Genomic DNA, 24,248 nt, shown 5'->3' with positions numbered 1-24,248 from the left:
TATATTAAATAGCCTCGTGTAAAGTAGAAAGGATGGAACAAAGATGCAATGTATTTATCAGAAAATGGTTTGGTCTTCCAAGACCGCTGAATACTACTTCACTATATGGAAAACCCGTGCTGTAACTACCGATAACATCAATCGTCGAAGAATATAAGGCAGGAAATGTGAGGACAATAATAATGCTAAGGTATTTATTCGAAAGATCAGAACATCCGAGAAAACCCTCCAGAGATACGAACAAGGAGGAAATGGAAAGCGGAAGAAGCAGTAAACAGTGAGATTGGAAAGCTAAGGCATACCGATATAGTCGGAATGACGCAAGAAGCAAGAGCTAGCGTTGCGAAATTTCAAACCATTTTGCAAGAGCAATGTAAAAGAGATAAAGGAAGCAATGGTACACGAAGTGAGAAAGGAGGAAAAAGATAGGCGAAATGTACGTTTGGTGCAATGTCGTCAACAGGGACAGTGTCTGAGGTGGGTGGAATATGTGGTCAGTCGCAAAATCTCATGGAAGGAATTCTGGGCTTCTTGATTAAGTCTACCTTCGACGTTTTACCTTCACCGGCCAATTTAGTCAGACGACTGATGAATGTAGATGCAGAGAGAAAGCAACGGTAAGACATGTTCTGTCAAACTGCAGACTAGCACTAGACAGATATACAACCAAGTCCTCGGCGTCAGAAGCGCAGCACTCAACGAGAAGATCGAGGGATATAATAGGGATGAGTACCCAAATGTGGAAAAACGCTGAAGGATATGCTTCTTGAAGGAAGAAAAAGAACATAAGACCAGGCCTTCAAAACAAAGTATACGAGACAGACGAAAGATGGAAGGGATACTGGGAAAGATTAGTATGTCCACTCATGAAAACAATAAAAAGACCGGACTTAATCATATGGAATACAGACCGAAAAACTGGAATTTTGCTAGAGCTGACAGAGCCGTGAGACGAGAACATCGCTAATGCGGAGCAACGGAAAGAGAGCAGGTATGAGAAACTAATCGAAGAGTGCGGGGAATAGGGGTGGACTGTCGAGTATTACCACTGGCAGTAGGGGCTAGACGCTTCATTGGAAAGAAAATGGCGACGTTATTTAATAGACGATTTGTATTTTCGAGCACAGAACTGAAAAATGTAATAAGGAGGATACAGGAGGCAGTCGACAAGGCCAGCTTCTATATATGGCTGAAACGAGAAGACTCGAAATGGCTCGAAAGCTATAATATGCCGACTGGGAAATAGCGTCCCCAGGTGAGGCTGGCTGGCACTTAAGCATTGCTGTTTGACAGGTGGACCGAGGGAACCATCTTGTTCATTGCGCGCCCTCCTCCCCCGATAGTTTGAAGGCTTGCACTTCGAGGCAGCTAGTCGGTTCTGGCTGCTGGAGCTGAAACTCACACGATTTTGTTGGACGGTAGGTCTAGAGAGGGTGCGGGCCAAAACTACGTGCCCTCCCTCTCCATCGGTTAGTAGACTACGCAACGTGACAGTTAGTCGATGCGGGCTGTTGAAGCTTCGATTGTGTCACGTGACACTTAGCTGGCGCTGGTTGCTGCAGCCTACTGGCGAGTATTTAGAGGTAAATTTGGCAGGGTGGTCGTTCGCCAGCTGACATTCTTTGATGCTGCATGGAAGATGACGCAACCAAGAAAAAAAAACGCACCCAGCACCAGAGCTGAAGACACCTCCGAAAGGAGGGGCCCCGCTACATCAGAAAACGGTAGAGGAGTAGGGGCCGAAACCGGACGTGGTTCCTCCTGATGATGTCCTTAGCCACTGGATCTTATAAAGGAGTTGAGTTGGCTAACCACGAAATGTGGTTCGAATTCTTCCATACATACTTACATGAATGTGTGTGTGTGTGGGGGTGTGTGTGTCTAATATCAACACAAAAGATTATATCAAACAGCCCAACATTCACTTCTCATCATAGAAAGAAAGATTGCAAGAGAAACAGCAGTGGTATATGTTATGAGTAGTTATAGGGGTTCTCCACCACTACAGGTGCATTCCATTGTCTGTAAACCTCCAGACTGACGGAGGATGCCACACACATACATACATATATGCGTGCGCATGTATATATGTATATATATATATATATGTATATATATATATATATATATATATATATATATATATATATATATATATATATATATATATATATATATATATATAATACAAAGAATATGTATGCATGTATACTCACATATATGTACATACTTACATCTACATGTGTATACAGATGCATATCAGGGTACAGGACGTTTAAAAAATGAACTACAGACAACGGAACGAACACATACGAAAACAGATAGCCACTTGGAATTAATCCTTCGTCAGCTGCCTCTATTCTAACTAGACGTTTCGAAGATAAGGCAGAACGTACTCTAGAATAGTCTCTTCCTGAGTAGTGGATCGACCCACTAAACAGAGGATTCCAAGGTGGCAAACACAAACCAAGACAGGAAAAAATGGACAGTGAAAACAACATATATATATATATATAAATGGAACATTCAAACACTGAGATTTGAAGTTAGATGTCACTACTGTTCATATCATCTGTGGATAAATTCTAAATTTGATGATATCACCAGTAGTGGCATGGGTGGAACGCAGTTATAATAGCTTTAAATAGCTATGAATTATAAATTTGCACGAAATGCATGTATGTATGTATGTATATGTATGTATATATATATATATATATATATATATATATATATATATATATATATATATATATATATAAATACATAGATACATACACACATACATAAAAACATACATACACACATACATACAAACAAACATACATACAAACAAACATACCTACAAACAAACATACATACATACATACGTGTATGGACAAACGTTGGAAAGGACCAGATGGTGTAAACACGGAAGACGTTGCCTTTACAAATGCCATTCTCGAAGTATATTATGTTTGCGTTGTTTCCGTTTTCGTTGGCGTTTACAGAAACCTGGCAAAGAACTTGCCGCATTCCATATCTTCTGCTTCGTCTGCTTCACAAAAGCATTTTTATGCTGTAGATTCCTTCAGTATCGGGTTTCAGACCGACATGCGAGACCTGATATCTTCTCACATTGTCTTAAATTAGCTCTCTACTTTATATATACAGCAGGCACGTATAATCAACAGCCGGCAGTTCTCATATATTTCTTGTGACAGCAATGGACACCACCACCACCACCATGATTACCATCATCACCACCACTAACATTAATTACTCGACGACGACCACCACCACCACCATCACTACCAGCAACAACACCAGCGACAGCAATGCCGTCACTGTCTTGCTGACCGCTGGTATCATTTGTTGGGTCACTCGATATGACAGAAAAAGAAAGATGCAGGAAAAGATGTAGATATAGGACTATTAAACTTAGAGAGAGGGAGAAAAAGAGAGGGAGAGAGGGGGAGAAACATTAACAGAGACAGACAGACAGACAGATAGGGTGGGCTACAGAGATGTAGACAGAGAGGGAGAGTATAGAGGAGTATGATATGTTATTAATGCGGGTAAGAAATATTAATTTGATGAGCTATCAAGTAATATGGGTGTGGTGTATCAGCTTGGTGAGCTTTCATGTAATACGGGTATCATCAGGGTGACATTCTAATTACATTGAAACCAACAAGTAAGTGGCATGTTCCATCTGTGCATCTCAAGAATTGCATTTTGTAATTCTCTACCAAGCCTGTTTTTCAAAATCTCGAATTAGAGTCTGATACTGAACACTGATTCTGCCAGCTCACAGCCTTAATAACAAACCTTTCTACTCTAGACACAAGACCTGGATTTTTGAGGAGAGGGGGACAATCGACCCCAGTACGCAACTGGTACTCAACTTATCGACCCCGAAAAGATGAAAGGCAAAGTCAACTTCGGCGGAATTTGAATTCAGAACATAAGGACGGACGAAATGCCGCTAAGCATATCGTCCAGCGTGCTAACAATACTGCCAGCTCACCGCCTTTAATAATGGTTTCAAATTTCGCCACAAGGGTAGCAATTTTAGGGGAGGGGTGAGTCGATTACATCGATCCAACTGTTCAACAGGTATTTATTTTATCGACCCCGAAAGGATGAAAGGTAAAGTCGATCTCGGCGGAGTTTGAGCTCAGAACGTAGCGACGAGCGAAATACCGCTAAGCATTTTACCTGGCGCGCTAACGACTCTGCTAGCTCACCGCCTTAATAATAATAATAATAATAATAATAATAATAATAATAATAATAATAATAATAATAATAATAATAATAATAATAATAATAATAATAATAATAACAATAATAATAATAATAATAATAATAATAATAATAACAACAACAACAACAACAATAATAATAATAATAATAATAATAATAATAATAATAATAATAATAATAATAATAATTTATTTGCCACAAGGGTGAAGGATGAGGGGGACAATAGAAAGATAGACATAAAGTGTTGGGACTTACATATAAGGGAATGATAAAATAAAAAGTATATACAGTATACATTAGAAGAAGGGAAGTATACATATCAGGTTGAGTAAAAAGTAAGCAACGTTTTGAACCATGAAGAATTTGTACCAAACTTTTGCAGAGTTTTGAATTTTTTTAAACATTTTTTTGAAATTGTCTGATAATACAGATATAGACTTGCATCAATAAATTAACATTGATAATTCTTTCACCGTTGTTACAAACATCTGGAATAGAGCTGTTAAAGCGTGATATTCGACTTCATAAAATTCACGTGTAGTTGAAACTGCTCGCGATATTAACGAAACGATTAGTAAGGAAATGACCAGTGAGGGGTCAGCTCGAAAATGGTTTAAACGATTTCGCAGTGGAGACCTGAGCCTTGAAGATCGTGAGCGTAGTGGACGCCTATCTGTCATCGATGATGGTCTATTAAAGACCATCACTGAGAAAGATCCACGTAAAACCACTCGAGAACTAGCAAAAGAACTTCAAGTTAGCCAGAAAACTGCCTGCAACCATTTGCATACGATCGGAAAATAAAAAAAGCTCGACAAATGGATACCACACGATTTGAATGAAAATCAGAAAATACGCAGATATGAAATTTGCTCGTTGCTTCTTCTCCGTAACCAGACCGATCCATTTCTCGACCGTATTGTAACTTGCGATGAAAAGTTGTTTCTGTACAATAATGAAAATATGTTCTTCGCAATGGTTGGACCAAAATGAAGCACCGAAAACCTCTAAACCCGAGCTCTTCAAAAAGAAGGTTATGGTGACTGTTTGGTGGTGTACTGCTGGATTCGTACACTATAACTTCTCAAAACCCGTTAAAACCATTACTGCAGAAACATATTGCCATGAAATTACCAAAACGAACGAAAAACTACTATTCCTCCGTCCCAGACTGGTTAACAGAAGAGGACCAATCATTCTTCATGACAATTCTCGACCACACGTTTCACTAATGACGCTCCAGAAGTTGAGGGAACTTGACCACGGTTCTTCCCTCCCAAATTCTTCCCAGACCTTCCTCCTACCAACTACCACTTTTTCAAGCACTTTGATGGTTTCCTGCGAGAGGAGTTCAAAAATCAAACCGATACTGAAAATGCATTCAAAGAGTTCATCAGCTCCAGAACTCCAGATTTTTATGTTACTGGAATAAACAAACTCGTAACTCATTGGCAAAAATGTGTTGATTGTAATGGTATTTACTTTGATGAATAAAATTTCCGCATTGTTGAAACATATTGTAAACTTCGTGTTTCAAAACGTTTAGAAAAAAAGGTGGGAAGTGATTGTGATGGGGTCCCCCTGATACTGGAGGACTTCTAAGGATAATCAAGGAATCCCACCATCCAAGATCACCCTGAATACCAAGGACGAGAGCCCTCTCCGACTTCTTTCTTCCGACTCACAGGTCTACACTGTGAGTGGTACCATCCACTCTTGCTGTTTTCGCAACTTTGACCCACCCTTTCATAAATTCACTTTCCTTTTCAATTGAAACTTCAAAAAGTCGGTGGGGACTTTATCAAAGAAGACTGTTTCTGTTCTCATTCCTTTCAGCCTCGTCCATCAGATAACCTCTTTCACCACAGTCACCAGACAAAGAAAAACTGCCTTGCCAGCCCGATTAAAGGAGGGTGGCGGGGCAATCATCATTATGGACTCGGCTGACAGACGGATCCGTCCCACACGCCACAGCAGCTGTTTGACATAATTCCACAAGTCAGCAATGCCCGGACACTAAACCAGTGCATGCAGAACGGTTTCGTCGCTCTTCCAGTACCTCGGACAAGCCCGTCTGATAGCACATCCGTTCCTGTAGAGTTTAGGACGAACCGGTAGCACCCATCGGTAGCACTGTCAGGCCAAAGACATCTGAAAATTATCCATAACAGTTCCCGACCGGACCGGAATAGACTTGTCAGTTCGTCTTCGTCGACGCCTAGGGTCTTCCCGCGGACGCCGTCGCACTCCCCCGCTACTAATCCTCTGTAAATCGCTAAAGTAGAACATTCACCGATCCTATTGCCTGACTTGTAGAGGACAGTGAGCACCTGGAATGCGTTCCTTTCACTAGAAAAACAGGATATGCTCCAATCTAATTAAGCAGTAACTGGGTCAAGGAACGACGGTTAGCCGATAAATAATGACAGAGGCGATGTAGGCATTCGCCACCTCTACCCGACCTATCAAGGACAACTTTCTCTCTGCCCATTTCTGGAAAAGAGAGGTCACCCTGTTCGTCACCTCTTCCCAATTCTTATCCACCTGGAGGTCGGGACCAAATCAAACCCCGAAAAGTTTAACTGGTCCATCAGTCCAGCGTCCGATGGCATGGATCTGCCTTTCCAGGTGCCCAGTCGCAAACCCACCGACTTGTCGGCATTGGTTTTAGCCTCTGCAACCGACTCATATTCCTTTACAATGGAGCCGACCCTCTCCAATTCGGAGGCGTCCGACACCATGACGGTAACGTCGTCCGCGTATGTAGACACTGAGCTCCTGAGTCCAATTTCGAAAGGGAGGCCTCTTAGCTGTTCCAACTTCCGCAATACTGGATCGAGAGCCAGCACATACAGAAGAAGTGACAGCAGGCAGCCCTGACGAACCGATCGTGTAATACTAAACGGTTCCGATAGGTGACCATTTACTTTGACCACCGAGCAGGTACCGCTGTGCATTGCAGCAATGCAGCCTCTGAAAACGGGTCATAAACCGGCTGCTTTAAGGACGGTATCCAAGTAGCGATGGTATACCGAATCGAAAGCTTTCAACTGATCTAAATTGCTCAGGGTCCCACCGAAACCAGCTTTAGTCCCAGCCCTCTCTACGATGTATCGCATAAGGTAGAGGTTGTCGTGGATTGACCTGCACGGGATTGCGCACGCTTGTGCCTCCCCGATCAGACTACCCACTACAACCACCAACCTTTTCGCTAACACCTTGGCCAAAATCTTAAACTCTGTTTTTAGCAGAGTTATGGGCTGAAAACTCTCTAGCACGTCCCCATTGTCGGTGTCCTTTCTCAGCAGCGTTACCACACTCTGGCTAACAGTACTGGCAATTCTCCCGTTCTGCTGTCAGTTACTGTAGACATCTGTCAAGAGGCTGTCAAACAAATCTGACATGAATACATAGAATTCGTAGGGCAGACCATCCAAACCGGGCGATTTTCGACTTATGCAATCGCTCATCGCCTCCTGTATTTCAGAGGCTGTAATCAGCTTTTCGCAGAATCACATGTCCATCACCGAGAGCCGTGGTAGGCCCGTCGACCCTCCATTACGCTCCTCAAACAGCCCCGCAAAGTGCTGCTAGAAAGCTGCACACATCTGCTCAGAAACGAGTAGCATGCGTCTGCCCTTATCAGTCTTCGGGCACATCCGATGGCTTTAGTTCCTTCGTGTTTTAGCGCACGTGCTTTAGCTCTGACAACGCACCCTTCGTGTTTCACCTCAAAGAAATGGTCAAGGGCCATTCTCGCCGCTAACAAGTCGGTCACGATGCCTTTACTAATAGCCTCTTCTAGTTTGCTAACTAATTCTCCCTCTAATCTATTCCTTTCTATTGCTAATTCTTTGCTAAACCATCTCAATTCTACTCCAATCCCTCTCTTCAGAGCGATCCACCACCGGTTGCTGACGATAGCTCCCGTCAACTGCCGCTTAACTAGTTTGCTAATCCGGTCCCTATAGTCTTTGTGAGCCGGTAAGGACGCATCCAACTTCCAGTAACCGTGTCCCCGTCTACGTGTCCTACTTAAGTCGACTGAGCATATCACAAATTTGTGATCTGTGTAGCCGACAAATTTAAATTGTGGACAACCTATGCTCTTCCTATCCTCTGACCTAAAAAATATTCTATCTAAATATGATCTAGATGACTTGCTGTGGCTGTTCCATGTCCACACTGGCACATCAGGGAAATCTAGTCGGTACCTGTTAGAAAGCTGGAAAGTCCTGAGCAGGTGTTCGAAGCTTTTACAACCCCTTCTACTATGTGTTGAAACCACACAGTCCTTCCGTGCGTCCAAAATACTATTCCAGTCCTCTACTAGTATTAAAGTACGAGACGTTCCCAAGAATTTTTAGGACACCTGAAGAAATCTGGCCTTCCAACCCCTGTTGGTGCATAAACTGTCACTAGTCTAAAAACGCCAACTTCACTGCCATTTACGTCCAGGATCATCACCCTACCATCCGGGTGCAGGAAGATAGTGCGTACTTGGAGATGTAAGGATTTCCGGAGTAGCACTGCTACACCGCCACCCGCTCCCGATAGACCACAAGATGAGAATACTTTGTAGTCCTCGAAAATAGATGCTAGAGCGTATTTTCCGGAGATCCTTGATTCACTAATGGTAGCTACATCAAAATCAAGTTACCTGAGATTTTTGAGTAAGTGACCTTCCTTCCAGGTTGATCACAGGCCACGCATATTCACATTTTCAGCATAGCCATGCTAGTCGGAGAAAGAAAATGAGGAGGTTATTCGCCTAATTTTTGAGACGGCCGAAAGTTCCGGGCCTCTCTCCTTGCGAAAAGTTTTTAAATTGCCCTTCCAGCAACCTTTTATCAATACATTTTTTTTTAAATCCTCACACTACCTGGGAATTTTTCTCTCATAGTTTTATAAAAGTCTGAAGACATTTTAATTAAGAGTCTGTCCTTGGGGGTTTTGAGAATGAAATCTTCAAATTCCTTTATAATAATAATAATAATAATAATAGATGAAGTACCATGGCTTCTGATCTTAACTGATTTGAAGTGTTATCATGTACATGTTTTGTCTTGGTATGGGCTACAGCAAATATTCTGCTCAATACCACAAATTTGCTTGTCAGTTGCTTGAACTTTTTTTTCCACTTGAGCATGTCCCTTAGTGGCTGATGATATGTGCATCTCTGATCACGAGCAGAAGTAGTTGGGGAGCATCAGAGCTAAGTGTTGAGAGGAATTCTTTGGGATTTGTATAATTCACCTCTGAAAACATGGACGTTTCGTCGATCATTCTTAAACAAACTATATTCAGAGACCTTTTGAGCGAGATGGGCTTATCAGACGGGTAGTCATGATGGGTATACTGGGCTTCGTATATTTTACCCCAGTGTCACTTTGATGGTATGCACTGCTCTCTCACTCAAAAAAAGGATGATGATGATGATGATGATGATGATGATGATGATGATGATGATGATGATGATGATGATAATGATAATAATTATAATAATAATAATAATAGTAATAATAATAATAATAATAAACGACAACATTCCCACAAAAAACCTACTTGGCAAGAGCGTATTCAACACCAAATTCAGCTACTTAGGTCTGACATAGAATGTTCAAAAAGCCTTAAGTTTGATAAGACTATCAAACCAACAAAAGTTAAAGAAAAGTATAATATGAAAGCCATACTTGACATCGATACTGCTGTAGCAACGCAAGTCATCATAATAAAGATTTATAGGTGGTAATATGACGTAATGGTCATGTTACCCGAATAGGTATAATTGTTAGTTTCCCATTGGTTAAACTTACTGCCCATATTTGAATTCTAAACTTTCGTCAAAGAGAAATCTTTCACGAAATACGGTTCTTAGAATTCAGGTATGAGCAGTTATAAAAAACCTGATTTTGGGGAAATTAATCAGTGATCGTTGATTGTCAATCGACTCCATGACACTCACTCTCAGTGATCGCTGGTTGTCACTCATTTCCACGATACTCACTCTCTTGAGATATTGACTATTGTTATACCATGTCTATTACTTAATTCAACAAGTCTATTTTGAATTGTTGTATAAAACTCTAGTAGCTTAGTATGGAAGAATTGGCTAATATAAATTTTACGTCGTAACTCTCTACGACAATTTTCTTTGACTTCTAAATGTACTGTAAATATTAAATGTACGTAAATAAACTAATTTAGTAAATATTTTCTCTTTCTTCATTTTCTTCAACCTGTTAATGAGATTTATTTCTGTAATTATGAAACTATTATTATAGCGGTGAAAAAGAGCGAACTTATTTATCTTCAACATACATGTACGTTTCAGCGTCTTGGTGTATATAATTCATCACGGCGTTTACGCAGCCTGAGTTAAGATTTATGTATAGTGATAATACTTATAATTAAGTTATAAGTGACGGGTTTATCACAATAGATTTCTACTCAATAAACATCTATATTTATTATCTTTTCCAAGTCAAAAACATTTTAAACCAGATAATCCAACACAACGTTATAAATTGGTGACAGACCGACTAAGACTTAGAAAAGTCTACTCGGGAGAATAATTACCATATAAATAAGATAATCTCAGCTCGTTATACTACATTAGAAACTATCAAGCAAAAGGTGTGTGCTAAAGCTAACCGCGTAGCAAGGTATGAAAAGCGCATTAGATTCTTCAAGGACAACAACATGTTAAAAAATAACCCAAAAATGTTTTACAGGAAGATAGGGAAAACACCAGTTACAGTAAAGTCTGTCTCATCAAAAATAGAAGTGCAGGAATTTTGGAATAAAATTTGGGCAGAAGAAAAAACACTCAACAAAAAGGCCCTTTGGATTGATTCAATATCTACTGATGTAGACTCCTTAGAAGAGCAAAAGTTGGAAGGGTTTCAAGGTAGAGGATGTAAGATCTGCTCTCAGGAAGTCAAGCAATTGGAAATCTCCAGGAAAGGATAAAATTCCTAACTTCTGGTTGAATGCCTTCCCAGAAAGTCATGAACTACTAACAAAGCTTTACAAAAATGTTTTGCAACAACCTAGTATGATTCCCTCTTGGTTAGTTAATGGTGTTACATTCCTACTTCCAAAAAATGAAGAAACAAATGAACCCAAAAATTATAAACCCATAACTTGCTTAACAACAAATACAATTTTATAGATAGATAGAGGGAGAGAGAAAGAGAGAGAGAGAGAGAGAGAGAGAGAGAGAGAGAGAAAGAGGAGGAGAGATACACATAGACACACGTACAGATATTCAGAAAGATAAACATATACACACGCACACATATTTACATAGAGCATAAAAAATACAGAATACTAAGAGAATAATAATTTCTTAATTCGACTGCTGTTTCAAGAATCTCGAAGTTACGTAATAACCGTAAAGTTCGTAATTTGCTGATGGTTTGTGCAGCGAGTATTGGGTATACAACCAGTAAACAATGACAGAGATTTTACCATAAGTCCGGCTTCCTTCATCGAACCATATTAGCTTGCCTTGAATTTCTCTTAGAGCCACTCTTGACGTCATGAAGAATTCGGTGTTTAATAAGTTCATTTCCATTTTTCATCCAAAATGGAGACGAACACTATTCCTCCATGTGATAGGCTTGAAAAACTTTTAAGATATTAAGACATTCTGCTTACATGAGACCAATGGTTGCCTTAATACACAAATGAAGAAATTTCATCCACCAATGCAGTGTTGAGTACTCATTCTCATTGTTCAAAATTCACATGTATATATATATATATATATATATATATATATATATATATATATATACATATTTCGTTATCTCTCTTGTACTTTTCCATCTATCCCTTCCTCTCCTTCTCTTTCTCTCTCTCTCTCTCTCTCTCTCTCTCTCTCTAGTTCCTTCCCTAATTCCTCAATCCTCTGTCCCCTACCTCTCTGTTCCTTCCGCGTGACCGGTGTTCGGCCAAGCATAATCTTTCTTTCTTAGCCCGACCGCCGCCCGTACAACACTTTATTTTCCCGTCTCCTGACTTTCATCTATGTTGTGCCGCATGGCTTTCACTCCACAAGCCAGCTCAACTTAACTTGTTCTTTTTAGTCGAAAGACATCTGTTGTTATTCTCGTGTTGTTTGTATTTGTAATCGTGTAACATTTTCTTCGTCTTCTCGTTTCTTTGTCTGTGTAGTCGTACACATTTGCTTGCTTTCTTCCAAAAGTTTAATGCTCTTAGCTTATATTGTTGGAGCCTACCAATTTTGAACAGTCTCAAGTGTAACAGGCCGAAACTGTAAAGATAATTGGAAACTTGGCTGATGAAAAGAAGGTCACGAATGATCCATTCTGGTTTTTCCTGTCCGTCTTTGTATCGTCTATCTGTCCGTATGTTTTTATTGTCGTACGTTATGTTCTTATTCCGTTTTTTGGGATATATATATATATATATATATATATATATATATATATATATATATATATATATATATATATATATATGACGTCTATAGTTCTGCCTTTCGGTTGTAAATTGTGAATGATCCACCTTTATTATATACGAGACATACATACATGCATGTATAAATATCTGAGAAGGCGCGAGACATAGTAGTTAGGATGTTGGGCTTATGGTCGTAAGGTCGTGAGATCGATTCCATAAGTGTCCATGTTTGCTCACAACTATACAGGCGCCTAAAACTACTTGTGAAAGCAAAGTACAATTTATTGAGTTATACTCACTCACGTGTGACAGCTAAATTATGTATGTACGTACACATACATCTATAGATATATGTGTGTGTATGTGTGTATGTTTGTCTGTCTGTATGTATATATATAAACAATTATTCTTCAAAATATGACACTTCTGTGCAATTTTGGAAAGGAAATATACAAAATTGTGGGTATTGTGCTGTGTCCACGTTCAGAATATTTAGTTGTGAACATCTGAATTATCATGAGTCGTATAATGTATGTGCATAACAAGTAGTAGTAATAGATGAGTGCGTAAAACTCTTCCTACATGAAACGTTCCCTTCAATAGAAACCTGACTTGATAAGCAGTTAGTGTCTTTCAACTCTTGAAATCTGTACGTGGAGTTATTGTAATGCAAAGATTACTTTCAGCGTAAAGTTTGTTGGGTCATTACAATGGTTATTCGCGACTCGGGGTATTTGACAGGGTGTAGTAGATCGTAATTTTCAATAACATCGTTAAAGTTTACCTTTTATTTTAGCAAGTCGATTAAACATATGCAAGTTGTTATCAAAGGAGTTTAAGCCATGAGCACACTTGTGTTTTGTTTAACCCCAGGTCAACTTTGATCCAATAGAATCCATGATCAGACATGTTCCAACCATGACTATTCCATCTATTTTCAGACATAGTGTATGTATAGTACAACGTTATTGAATGTATTCCCTGAAAACACAACAGTGTACAATTTTAGGGAGATTTTGTTCCCAATCCTAGCGAATCAAGAACCACAGGTGACAATACATAGCCCCGACTCCTGTGAGGGTATCCTCGTGAAGACATTATAAATGAGAAGAAGAAGAAGAAGAAGAAGAAGAAGAAGAAGAAGAAGAAGAAGAAGAAGAAGAAGAAGAAGAAGAAGAAGAAGAAGAAGAAGAAGAAGAAGAAGAAGAAGAAGAAGAAGAAGAAGAAGAAGAAGAAATGCTGTGACAGAATAGATTACAGATTGAAACGTCACTAATAAGTTGTTACCTTCTTTTATACTTTTGAAAATTAAGGTGTGAGTCGGAGTGACGATGATACGGTTTTCCTTCTCGTCGTCCTTCATATCAGTGGCCACCTCTGAAACTGGGAGACCGCTTTTTTCAGGAACTGTTCTGGCAATTTGGTACCACAAGATGCTACTGTACACTACCGTGTTGGAATCATTACTAGTAGAAAACAAAGAAATCCCCATTAATTGAAACGTCAGTTTAGTATGAATAAGTAAAGGAAGAACCAAAGACATTGTTCTAGATTCAAATATTATCAAGGACAAACCAAAGCATTGGGGATGGAACACTGACTCAGTCAGTGATGACTTAATCTGTATAGTACTATCTACAAACCAACAAGGGAGACAATTGATTTTTAATTCTATGAATCTCGAGAAATAGTCAGGACCTATGACCCTAGTCAGTCCCCCCCCCCCCCACACGCCGATAATGTTCTGTTTAAACTATTATAGCTTTACATCTTCAGGAAAGACATGAGTGAGGAGAAGATTCCAGGGTGAAGGACTGGACAAAGTGGTTAGTGGGAGAAAGAGGGGACGAACAAGGGAAACAAAAGTTGGAGAGATAAGTGGGTCGAGAGATCCCGAGTAGTAGAGACACACTAAGAAGGACTTAAAAGGAGAGGCCACTGTTGTAGGGATCGAAAAGACAGAGAGAAGCCAAGCACGTCGGCAGTAGCTTGTATTGCTAGAAATAGAAAACAAATATCTCTTAAATTTTACTCCCACCGTTTTAAAAAATATAAGACATGCCAATCCACGATTCAGAGCTGAGTTAGAATAAACGACAGTAACTCTACTTAAAAATGAATCGTTGTAATAACTTATTTGTTTGAACTCGAACTCTCGTAAACACTAAAACTATATTTCGGGACGAAATGATTGAACGCGACTATTTGGATGCTGACGATTTGGTACGGCTGACTGGACATTCAACTTATTTTTGGTGACAGTATTTTTTTTTTTTTTGGTACTCGAGGGAAATACTCACAGTACTCTCTCTCGCGCGCACACATACACAGACACACACTCAAATACACACACACACACGCATGCAGAAATATACACATACAGAGAGGGGGGTTTGTCCTTGATATACACATGAGAGAGGGGGAGAGACATTATACATACAAACATTACTAGGTGTAACACGCATACCCAGAGAGAGAGAGGGGAAGGAAGAGAGAGAGGGGGTAAGGAAGAGAGAGAGAGGGGGAAGGAAGAGAGAGAGAAAAAAAATGAGAGAAACATTAAAATAAATGAAACATTAAAATGAATGAAACATTAAAACGTCTGATGTCAAACAAGTCAGCGTCGAACCAGTGTCCCAAATAGACGACACCATAACGACTGAATATATCCCTATATTCTGTTTCAATATTTTACCCCAAAATAAATGTTGCAAGAGTGTAAAGTTAGATTCTCAAATAATAATCAAATATACTATTACATAGGTGGTGTGTAATAACGTTTTCTGTTGAAAAGAGATCGGGGCGTTTCCCGTTTGAGTAGTTCGAGTGGAGTCAATATTTGAGTAGGTTAAATATTGAGAAGAGTTAATATTAACAGAAATGACTTTAGTAAAGTTTTTATATTTATTGATCATGAAAATGTATAAAAAATAAAAACTTAATCTTGGTGGTTTTGTAGACAAAATTATGTGATATTCTATGACTTGCTCATATGTCTCTTCGAAATTTGAATTTTCCAACCAGACGGCACTATCGCAACGTATATACTCTTAACTTTTCACGACTCACATTCTATCAACTCTTGTGTGCATCAGATGTCTTTCTCTAATAACCAACTCAATATTTCGTTAATATTCTCCTTTTCAATTAAAATATATTGGATTATCAAGAATGTCATAATTATAAACATGTATAATCCATAAATCTATATTCCGTTTATCTGAGTTTGGTCTTTCTCTAAATTACTTCTCATTTACGGGTGAATTTTACCAACAGTATTCGGGAGTGGCAATGGGGACAAGAATGGGCCCCAGCTATCCAAACCTGTTCGTTGGCTATACTGAGGTCCAAATATTCTGTGTTTATCAGTCGCATTCCTGAGCTATATGGTCGTTACATTGACGACTATACTGATGAAAACTCGCTCACCCGCGAACAGCTCGGCTCTTTCCTCTCTTTCACCCAGTCCTTACATCTCGCCCTCGAATTTTCCTGTGCTGTCTCCAACACCTCTGTCAACTTTCTCGACATTTCTGTTACCATCCGTCACTCCTCTATTACCACCTCCATCAACTATAAACCCATAGACTCACACTCTTATCATGACTCTTCCTCCCACATCAAACTGTCCCTCACTTATTCTCAGTTCTGCAACAAAATCATAAGATATATGTATGTATATATATAAATATATATGCATGTAGATGTGTGTGTGTACATACACACACACACACACATGCGTGTGTGATAGGAGAGAAAGAGATTTACTAACCAAAAGTGACAAGCCAGTGAAACTGGTGTTCCTTCATCGGCCACAATGACTTTGTGTATCGGTTCTGGTTTGGACGTTGACTTCGATTTGAAAAGTGACAAATGGCTGATACAAATACCATTAGCGTCACTAGCTGAAATATAGCAAATGTAGACAGGGGAATTAGATATGAGTGAGGAAGAGACATTCACTCATTCTTCTGTGACATAATTTAATCATGGTACAAACATATTATGCTAGTCTTCAGCTTCTAATTTGTTAGACCGTAGCAATATGCAATACTTCAAATTCCGTTTTCCTAAATCTTCTTCTACTCACAGCACTACAACATACTAGCGGGGCCGATATCTTCTCATGATCGTTTAACCATGAAGCCTGTATCGCATTCTTTTAGTCATTGCAATTATTGATGACTGAAATATCTTCAATTTGTTAAATCAAAGTTATCTGCTCAACTCTTTGTGATTCGAAGATGGCTACAATTAAAAAGTTTTCATGAGAGGGGAGAAAAGTCCCTCAGAAAGATATATATGTATGCACGCATGTATGTATGTTGCTGAAGAGATTGCTCGAGAATTAGACGAGAGTTAAAAATAACCTATTTCACTCATTTGTTTCGTAAAGATAAATGGCTAGTCAAACAAACTATTTTTAAACCAGCGGAATTTTTCGAGATAGCCGAAAATTCGAGAAAACACGGAATATTACCTCACTACGTGTTATAGATACTGGACAATTAAATTTAGTCCTACAATCTTAAACAGCATAACATACTGGTCACTCTATCACCTACTGACGACGATAGTACATAAAATTTTATTGACAAATTTCCACTAGAAACTTGGGTTCATGTCCAGGCGAAGGATATATAAAATGTGTCTCAATGCGTGTAACTTGATTTATTTTTCTACATGACATTTCATATATGCGCGTAGGTTTCTGTATGCATATGTATATACGTACAGTAGGGGGAAATAAATATTCGTACATGTCAAAATTCTTTATTTATTTAATTTATAATGAACATAAATGGGATACTATATTTGCATACACATGCATAAACTAAGAATATGCAAAAGAAACTCATAGATTATAGTAACTAAGGAATTTATATACAATTATAAATATTTAGGGGTGAAAAAAGTATTCGTACAGAATAAATTTATGAGTTTCTATGCCACAAAATACTGTTAAAATATTTTTTTTTACTAGAACTTTCTCGTTTGTTCCAATAATCTTATCAGTGGTCATTTTTAAATGTCAAAACGCTAGCTTCTTCATTCAGCACTGAGACAACATAAAGTAGTGTCGTAATAATGGCAAAAAGTAAAGAACTCACAAATTCAGTGAAAAACTTAATTATTGAACAGTGGAAAGCAGGTAAAAGTTACAGGAAAATATCAGAGATCCTTTGTAATCCATTTTCTCAAATATCTTCATTTATTCAAAGATATAAAAAATCGAGAACTGTTGAAAGCAGAATAAGATCCGGTGCACCACACAAGATTTCCCCTATATCTTTAAGAAAAATGAAGTGAAGTGTCGAAAAAAACGCAATGATCACCGGAAAGGAGTTGCAAGAAAATTTGTTAGCTTCAGGGACTATGAACAATCAGCAATGAACTTCTCCTAGAAAACTCCACTGTTGACTAAAAGGCATAGAGATGCCCGTTTAAAATTTGTTTATGAAAATAAAGATAAATCTGATACATTTTGGGAAAATGTTCTTTGGACAGACGAGTCGAAAATTGGATTGTTTGGACGAAATTCGCGTAGCCATGTTTGGAGGAAAGATGGTACCACCTATTCGCCGAAAAACACAATTCCTACTGTAAAGTTTGGAGGTGGAAACATCACTGTATTGGGGTGTTTCTCTGCAAATGGCACTGGCAATTTACATGTGATAGATGGTAGAATGAATGCAGAGATGTACCAAAATATTTTGAACAATAATTTATGGGACTCTGTTGAAAAGCTCCAGCTTTGTGAAGGGTGGGTTTTACAACAGGATAACGACCCTAAGCACACGGCGAAGTCTACCAAAGATAGATTATCAATCACAATATGAAAATTATTAGAATAGCCAAGCCAGTCACCTGACTTGAACCCCATTGAAAATTTGTGGCGTTATCTGAAAATTAAAATTCATTCAAGAGTCCCAGTGTGCATTCCAGATTTGAAGAAAATTTGTCAAGAAGAATGGGAAAAAATTCCTAAAGAAACGTGCGAGTCATTGATTAAGAACTACAAGAAGAGATTGGTTGAAGTGGAACTGAATAATGGTTATGCTACGAAGTATTAAATCAGAATTATTTATGTTCTGTACGAATACTTTTTTCACCCCTAAATATTTATATTTGTATATAAATTCCTTAGTTACTATAATTTATTAGTTTCTTTTGCATATTCTTAGTTTATATATATGTATGCAAATAGAGTATGGGTATATCTCATTTATGTTCATTAGAAATTAAATAAAGAAAGAATTTTGACATGTACGAATATTTATTTCCCCCCATTGTATATAGATATACACATATCTATAAGCAATGCTTATCGCCACTTCAATATAGCTGTTCCGTAAGAACCGACGTTACTACCATTTTTAACCGTAGGAGGAGCCTCTTCCAGCTGGTTATCGATGCAATCTGCATCCGATATGTATTGTAGGCATGGGAGCGAACTCCTACCATCTTCTAGTGGCAGCGACGGGAACACCAGACCGTTCGATTTCGAGCTATTTGTGCTTATTCTCAGTGGTCCGCTAGAGATGGCAGTAATCCACTCCAGCTTATAGAAAAATAAGTGACAACCAGTCACTGATCTTATAACAAGCCAAATAGTTAGTTTTAAAATCTGTATGAGAGATAAAAGTAATAACTATACTGAGAAGTAATGTTTATCACCACTTCAATATAACTGTTCCGTAGGTACCGACGTTACAACCATTTTAAACTTCGAGAGGAGACTCTTCCAGCAGGTTTTCGATGTAATCTATACCTAATATATATTGCAAGCAGGGGAGTGAACCCCTACCATATTCTAGCGGCGGTGACGGGATCACCAGACCGTACGATTTCGAGCTGTTTGTGCTCATCCTCAGTGGTGGACACTCAACCGCTAGAGAAAGCAGTAATCCGCTCCAGTTCGCAATATATAGAAAAATAAGTGACAACAAGGTAGGATCAAATAACTGGCAGAAAAGTAGCTTCTGACGGTACAACATTATAGCCTCTGCTTTGAATGCTAGGCTGCTTTTGTTGTAACTTGACGAATAAAGCAAGTAAGTTACCAAAATATCGCAACACTCTTGACTCAACGCGTGCGCGCACACACACACACAAATATATATATATATATCGCTTAAGTATTTCGAGACTAATAATTTGGTGAAAAACTCAATACACATATGCTTCAGAATGAAGCGCTAGTCAAGTACAAAGTAGTAGTAAGAAAGTGAGATGACAAAGAAATAAACGATTATCAAATAAATTTTATTAGCTATATGATTTCTGCTATAAGATGTAGTGGACTCATAGTTAAGTGCTTCAGTAGCACACTATAGCTTTAGAGCCTCAAGAATGAAATGCAATTTATTTAAGAAATAAATTTCATTTAATTTTCAAGGCTCCAGTTAGGCTACAAGGTGCTATTGAGGCGCTCAGCTATGAGTCCACTGCATCTTATAGCAGAAACAGCTGTAAGCTAATGTAATTCATATGATAATCGTTTATTCTTTTGTCATCTCACTGTCTTACTATATATATTTGGAGAACGACGCGTTAATGTCCAGTCGTTTGATGAATAGAAATATCTGCTTATTGAATTGGTGTGTGAGTATTCTACAGGCATATATATCCTAAACATAAATTCAAAGCTGCACTTTTGAATTAATGTTCAGGCCATTCAGTGAGCTTCTACACAATTTCCACTCTATTTCATTTTGTAAGTATGGGCGATCAGTGGCTGTGATAACGCTTGTCCAAGATGCTACGCAGTGGGATTGAAACCGTGATCTTCACGGTTGCAAAGCTACCTATATATATCCATATATATACATATTTGTATGTACACACACACACACACATACATATTTATAATATATATATATAAACTATATGTGTGTGTATATATATATATATATATATATATATATATATATATATATATATATATATATATATATATATATATACATATATATATATATATGCCACTGTTCTACCAACAAATGGTGAACAACCTTCATGAAATAACGCAACAAAAGAAATAACTACTTATTTAGATAACCCTCTTAATTTTGAAGAATATCAGAAGACGTAGTCGTGTGCTTAACAAGATCGTTTTGTAATCTCTTCATATACATACATACATACATACATACATACATACATACATATACCCTGCCAACCTACCCCTTCGTCGGAGGATCCTACGGGCCTTCCGTCGCCTCCAGCTCGATCCCACCACCCACCCCATTTTCCCTAACCCACCCCTATCCTCTTTCAAACGCGCCCGCAACCTACGCGATCTACTGGTCCGTAGTACCTTCTCCTCTTCCTCCCCACCCCACCCGGCTCCTTCCCGTGCTCCAGATCCCGCTGTCACACCTGCCCCTTCTTCACCAACACTACCTCTGTCACAGGGTCGAACCTACACACTCTTCCCATTCCACACAGTTTCACCAGCACCTCCTCCAACCTAATTTACTGCATCAGATGCAACCTATGCAACAAACTATACGTGGGGCAGACGGGCCGCCGGCTGGCCGACCGTTTCACCGAACACCTAAGGGACGTTCGACTAGGTTCGGACTCTCCCGTCGCCCGTCACTTCCACTTGGCCAACCACTCCCCCTCTAACATCTCCGTTTTTGGCCTCGCCCTGCACCATGGGTCCACTCCCTCGCGACTCCACTTGGAACAGCGCTATATTTTTAACCTTAGATCATCTTTCCCCTTCGGTCTCAACACAGCCCCCTCCTCCTTATGACTCTCCCCTTTACGACAATGCAACACTTTTCTTTATTTATTATTTTTTATTATTATTAATTTTTTTTACCCCACCCCCCTCATCCACTTTACATTATATCCATTATTCACTTTTTTATTACAATCACTACAATTTTCCACAATTTATTTCATCTCTTCCTACACGCACACATACCCACACACAAAAAATACACGCACCCATACACACACATGTATGCACACCTATCGCCCCCCAACACACCACACACACACAACACACATGCACACACACCTCTCACATACACAAACACACACATACACAATTACACGTACACACAATTACACGTACACACATACACATATACACACATGCACACACGCACACACACCTCTCACATACACAATACTCACTCACATACACAACACACACTCACATAAACACGCATACAACTACACACACAAGGGGCATAAATGACACACGCACATGCACGCACGTACGTAAGCAAACACATGCACACACACACACAGGAACGCACATATGCACAACATACACATACATACCCGCACGTACGAAAACATACACAATATACACATACACGCACGCACAAAAAATATACACACACGCGCACACACACGCACACGGACACACACGCACACGGACACACACATACAGACACACATAAACACACACGTGCATACACACACACGCACATCCACCCACATACACACACACGCACACACCCACATACACATACACATGCACACACACGCACACACACCTCTCACCAACACAACACACTCACACAGACACGCATACAATCACACACACATGGGCATAAACAACACACGCACATACAAAAGCAAACGCACGCACACACACGTACACAGCAACGCACATATACATAACATACACATACACATAAACACACACGCACGCACAAAAACATACACATACACACACGCGCACGTACAAAATACACACACACACGCACGCACACGTACCCAACACCTACAACCCCACACAAGCACACACACGAACACACACATACTCAAAAACTGCCTGCTGACCTTCCACTGACCATTGTCCATAAGCACCCACTAACTATTCCTGCTACTAATTCCTTCCACTACGTCACACACACACACACACACACAAACACACACACACACACACACAAACACACACATACACACTAACAGATAAACCACCAAACCACGCACACACACACACACACACACATACATACGCACACACATGTTCTGTTATTACACACACACTTGCAGACACTCGCGCACGCACAGATATTCACCTCCCTTTTTCACTCTCCTGTCTTAGAAAGAACTTTTCCTCCACCACCTCCTCTTCCGGTCATTCCACAATGTAACCTCGTGGGCATCGGTGCCGATTTTCTCTTCCTCCGTTTTTCAATTCTTTGAACTTTCCGTCTTTCCGACGAAGGGCTCCGCCCGAAACGTCATACTCTCTCTCTTTCCTTTCCCGAGCGTCCAATAACACTATCCGTATCACGTCCTCACTTTGTTGTTTTTTTGTTATTGTTTTTTGTGTTTTTTTGAACTTATATATATATATATATATATATATACTCGCGGTGGTGCACCAGCATGACCGCAGCCACTTGGCTGAAACACATAAATAAATAAATAAATAAAATACTAGGGCTACCCAAAAATAACCGGAAACATTCTCTGTGGGACAAACCCGTTGTAGTTCAGGCTTCCGCCGCGAGACGTCACTTGATGCAACCTTCAGACATCAGTCTGCTGACCAGCGTCATCATGATCCAATGGGTCATGGGTAGTCTAGTACACACACACACACACACACACACACACACACACACACACACACACACATACACACACACACACACACACACACACACACACACACACACACATATATACGTAGCTTTGAGCTGCAATGTATACGAATACATGAGTGTGTGTGTGAGTGTGTTCGTGCCTGCGTGTGTTTGTGTAAGTAGGCATATGTGATATGAAAAATCAAACCCACTACCAACAATGACAACAAGCAACGTGTTGAGGGCAGGGAAAGATACGCCAAAGATTGAAGAGTTGTTAACCCAACTTAGAGTGAAATGAGCAGAGAATTTTATTTTTGGCAACGGTTCTATATTTACAAGAATTTGATTTTAGAACCCTATTCATCTCTTTCTTCCCCTCTATCAGTTTCTCTCTCTCTCTCTCTCTCTCTCTCTCTCTCTCTCTCTCTCTCTCTCTCTCTCTCTTTCTCTTTCTCTCTTTCTCTATATCTCTATCTCTTTCTCTCTCTCTCTCTCTCTCTCTCTCTCTCTCTCTTATATATATGTATATATATATATATATATATATATATATATATATATATATATATATATACATATATATATATATATACACACGTATGCGTTTTTATATATAGATTTACATGATACGTCTGTATTTACTTGTACGCATATATGCATTCATACGCATATTTAGACATACATAATAGATTTGCATTCACATTCTTACATATATCTGGGTGTTTGTGGTGTCTACCAGTGCGTGTATGCAAACGTGTGTGTGTGTGTGTGTGTGTGTGTGTGTGTGTGTGTGTGTGTACGCGTATCCATACTCCATGTACAGATATTTACAGAGTTAGTATGCTGAACAACATAGAAGAGTAGTAGATTGTATGTAACGTTATGTAATATATGTCTATATGTGTAGTGTGTGCGTGCGTGTGTGTGCGTGTGTGTGTATGCGAGCGTGTTTGTATATATGTGTATACGTACGTATGTATGTTTATGTTGTATGTGTGTATT

The 24,248-nt window shown here is 39.2% G+C and overlaps 1 protein-coding gene across 1 annotated transcript in view; it reads right to left on the bottom strand.

Annotated features, from left to right (window-relative positions):
• The window catches only part of LOC106870415 (uncharacterized), a 141,363-nt gene that overhangs the window by 95,671 nt on the left and 21,444 nt on the right, over positions 1–24,248 (bottom strand). The window contains exons 4-5 of the mRNA XM_089352355.1: positions 16,451–16,583; positions 13,966–14,144 (exon numbers count right to left, since the gene is read on the bottom strand). Of these exons, the coding sequence (XP_089208481.1) occupies positions 13,966–14,144; positions 16,451–16,583 (312 nt within the window). The remainder of the gene's footprint in view (positions 1–13,965; positions 14,145–16,450; positions 16,584–24,248) is intronic.

The sequence above is a fragment of the Octopus bimaculoides genome, chromosome 5 (assembly GCF_046866305.1).
Source record: "Octopus bimaculoides isolate indiv1 chromosome 5, ASM4686630v1, whole genome shotgun sequence".
NCBI lineage: Eukaryota > Metazoa > Mollusca > Cephalopoda > Octopoda > Octopodidae > Octopus > Octopus bimaculoides.
The sequence above is the reverse complement of the archived record's forward strand: the minus strand, read 5'-3'. Positions and strand labels throughout refer to the sequence as shown.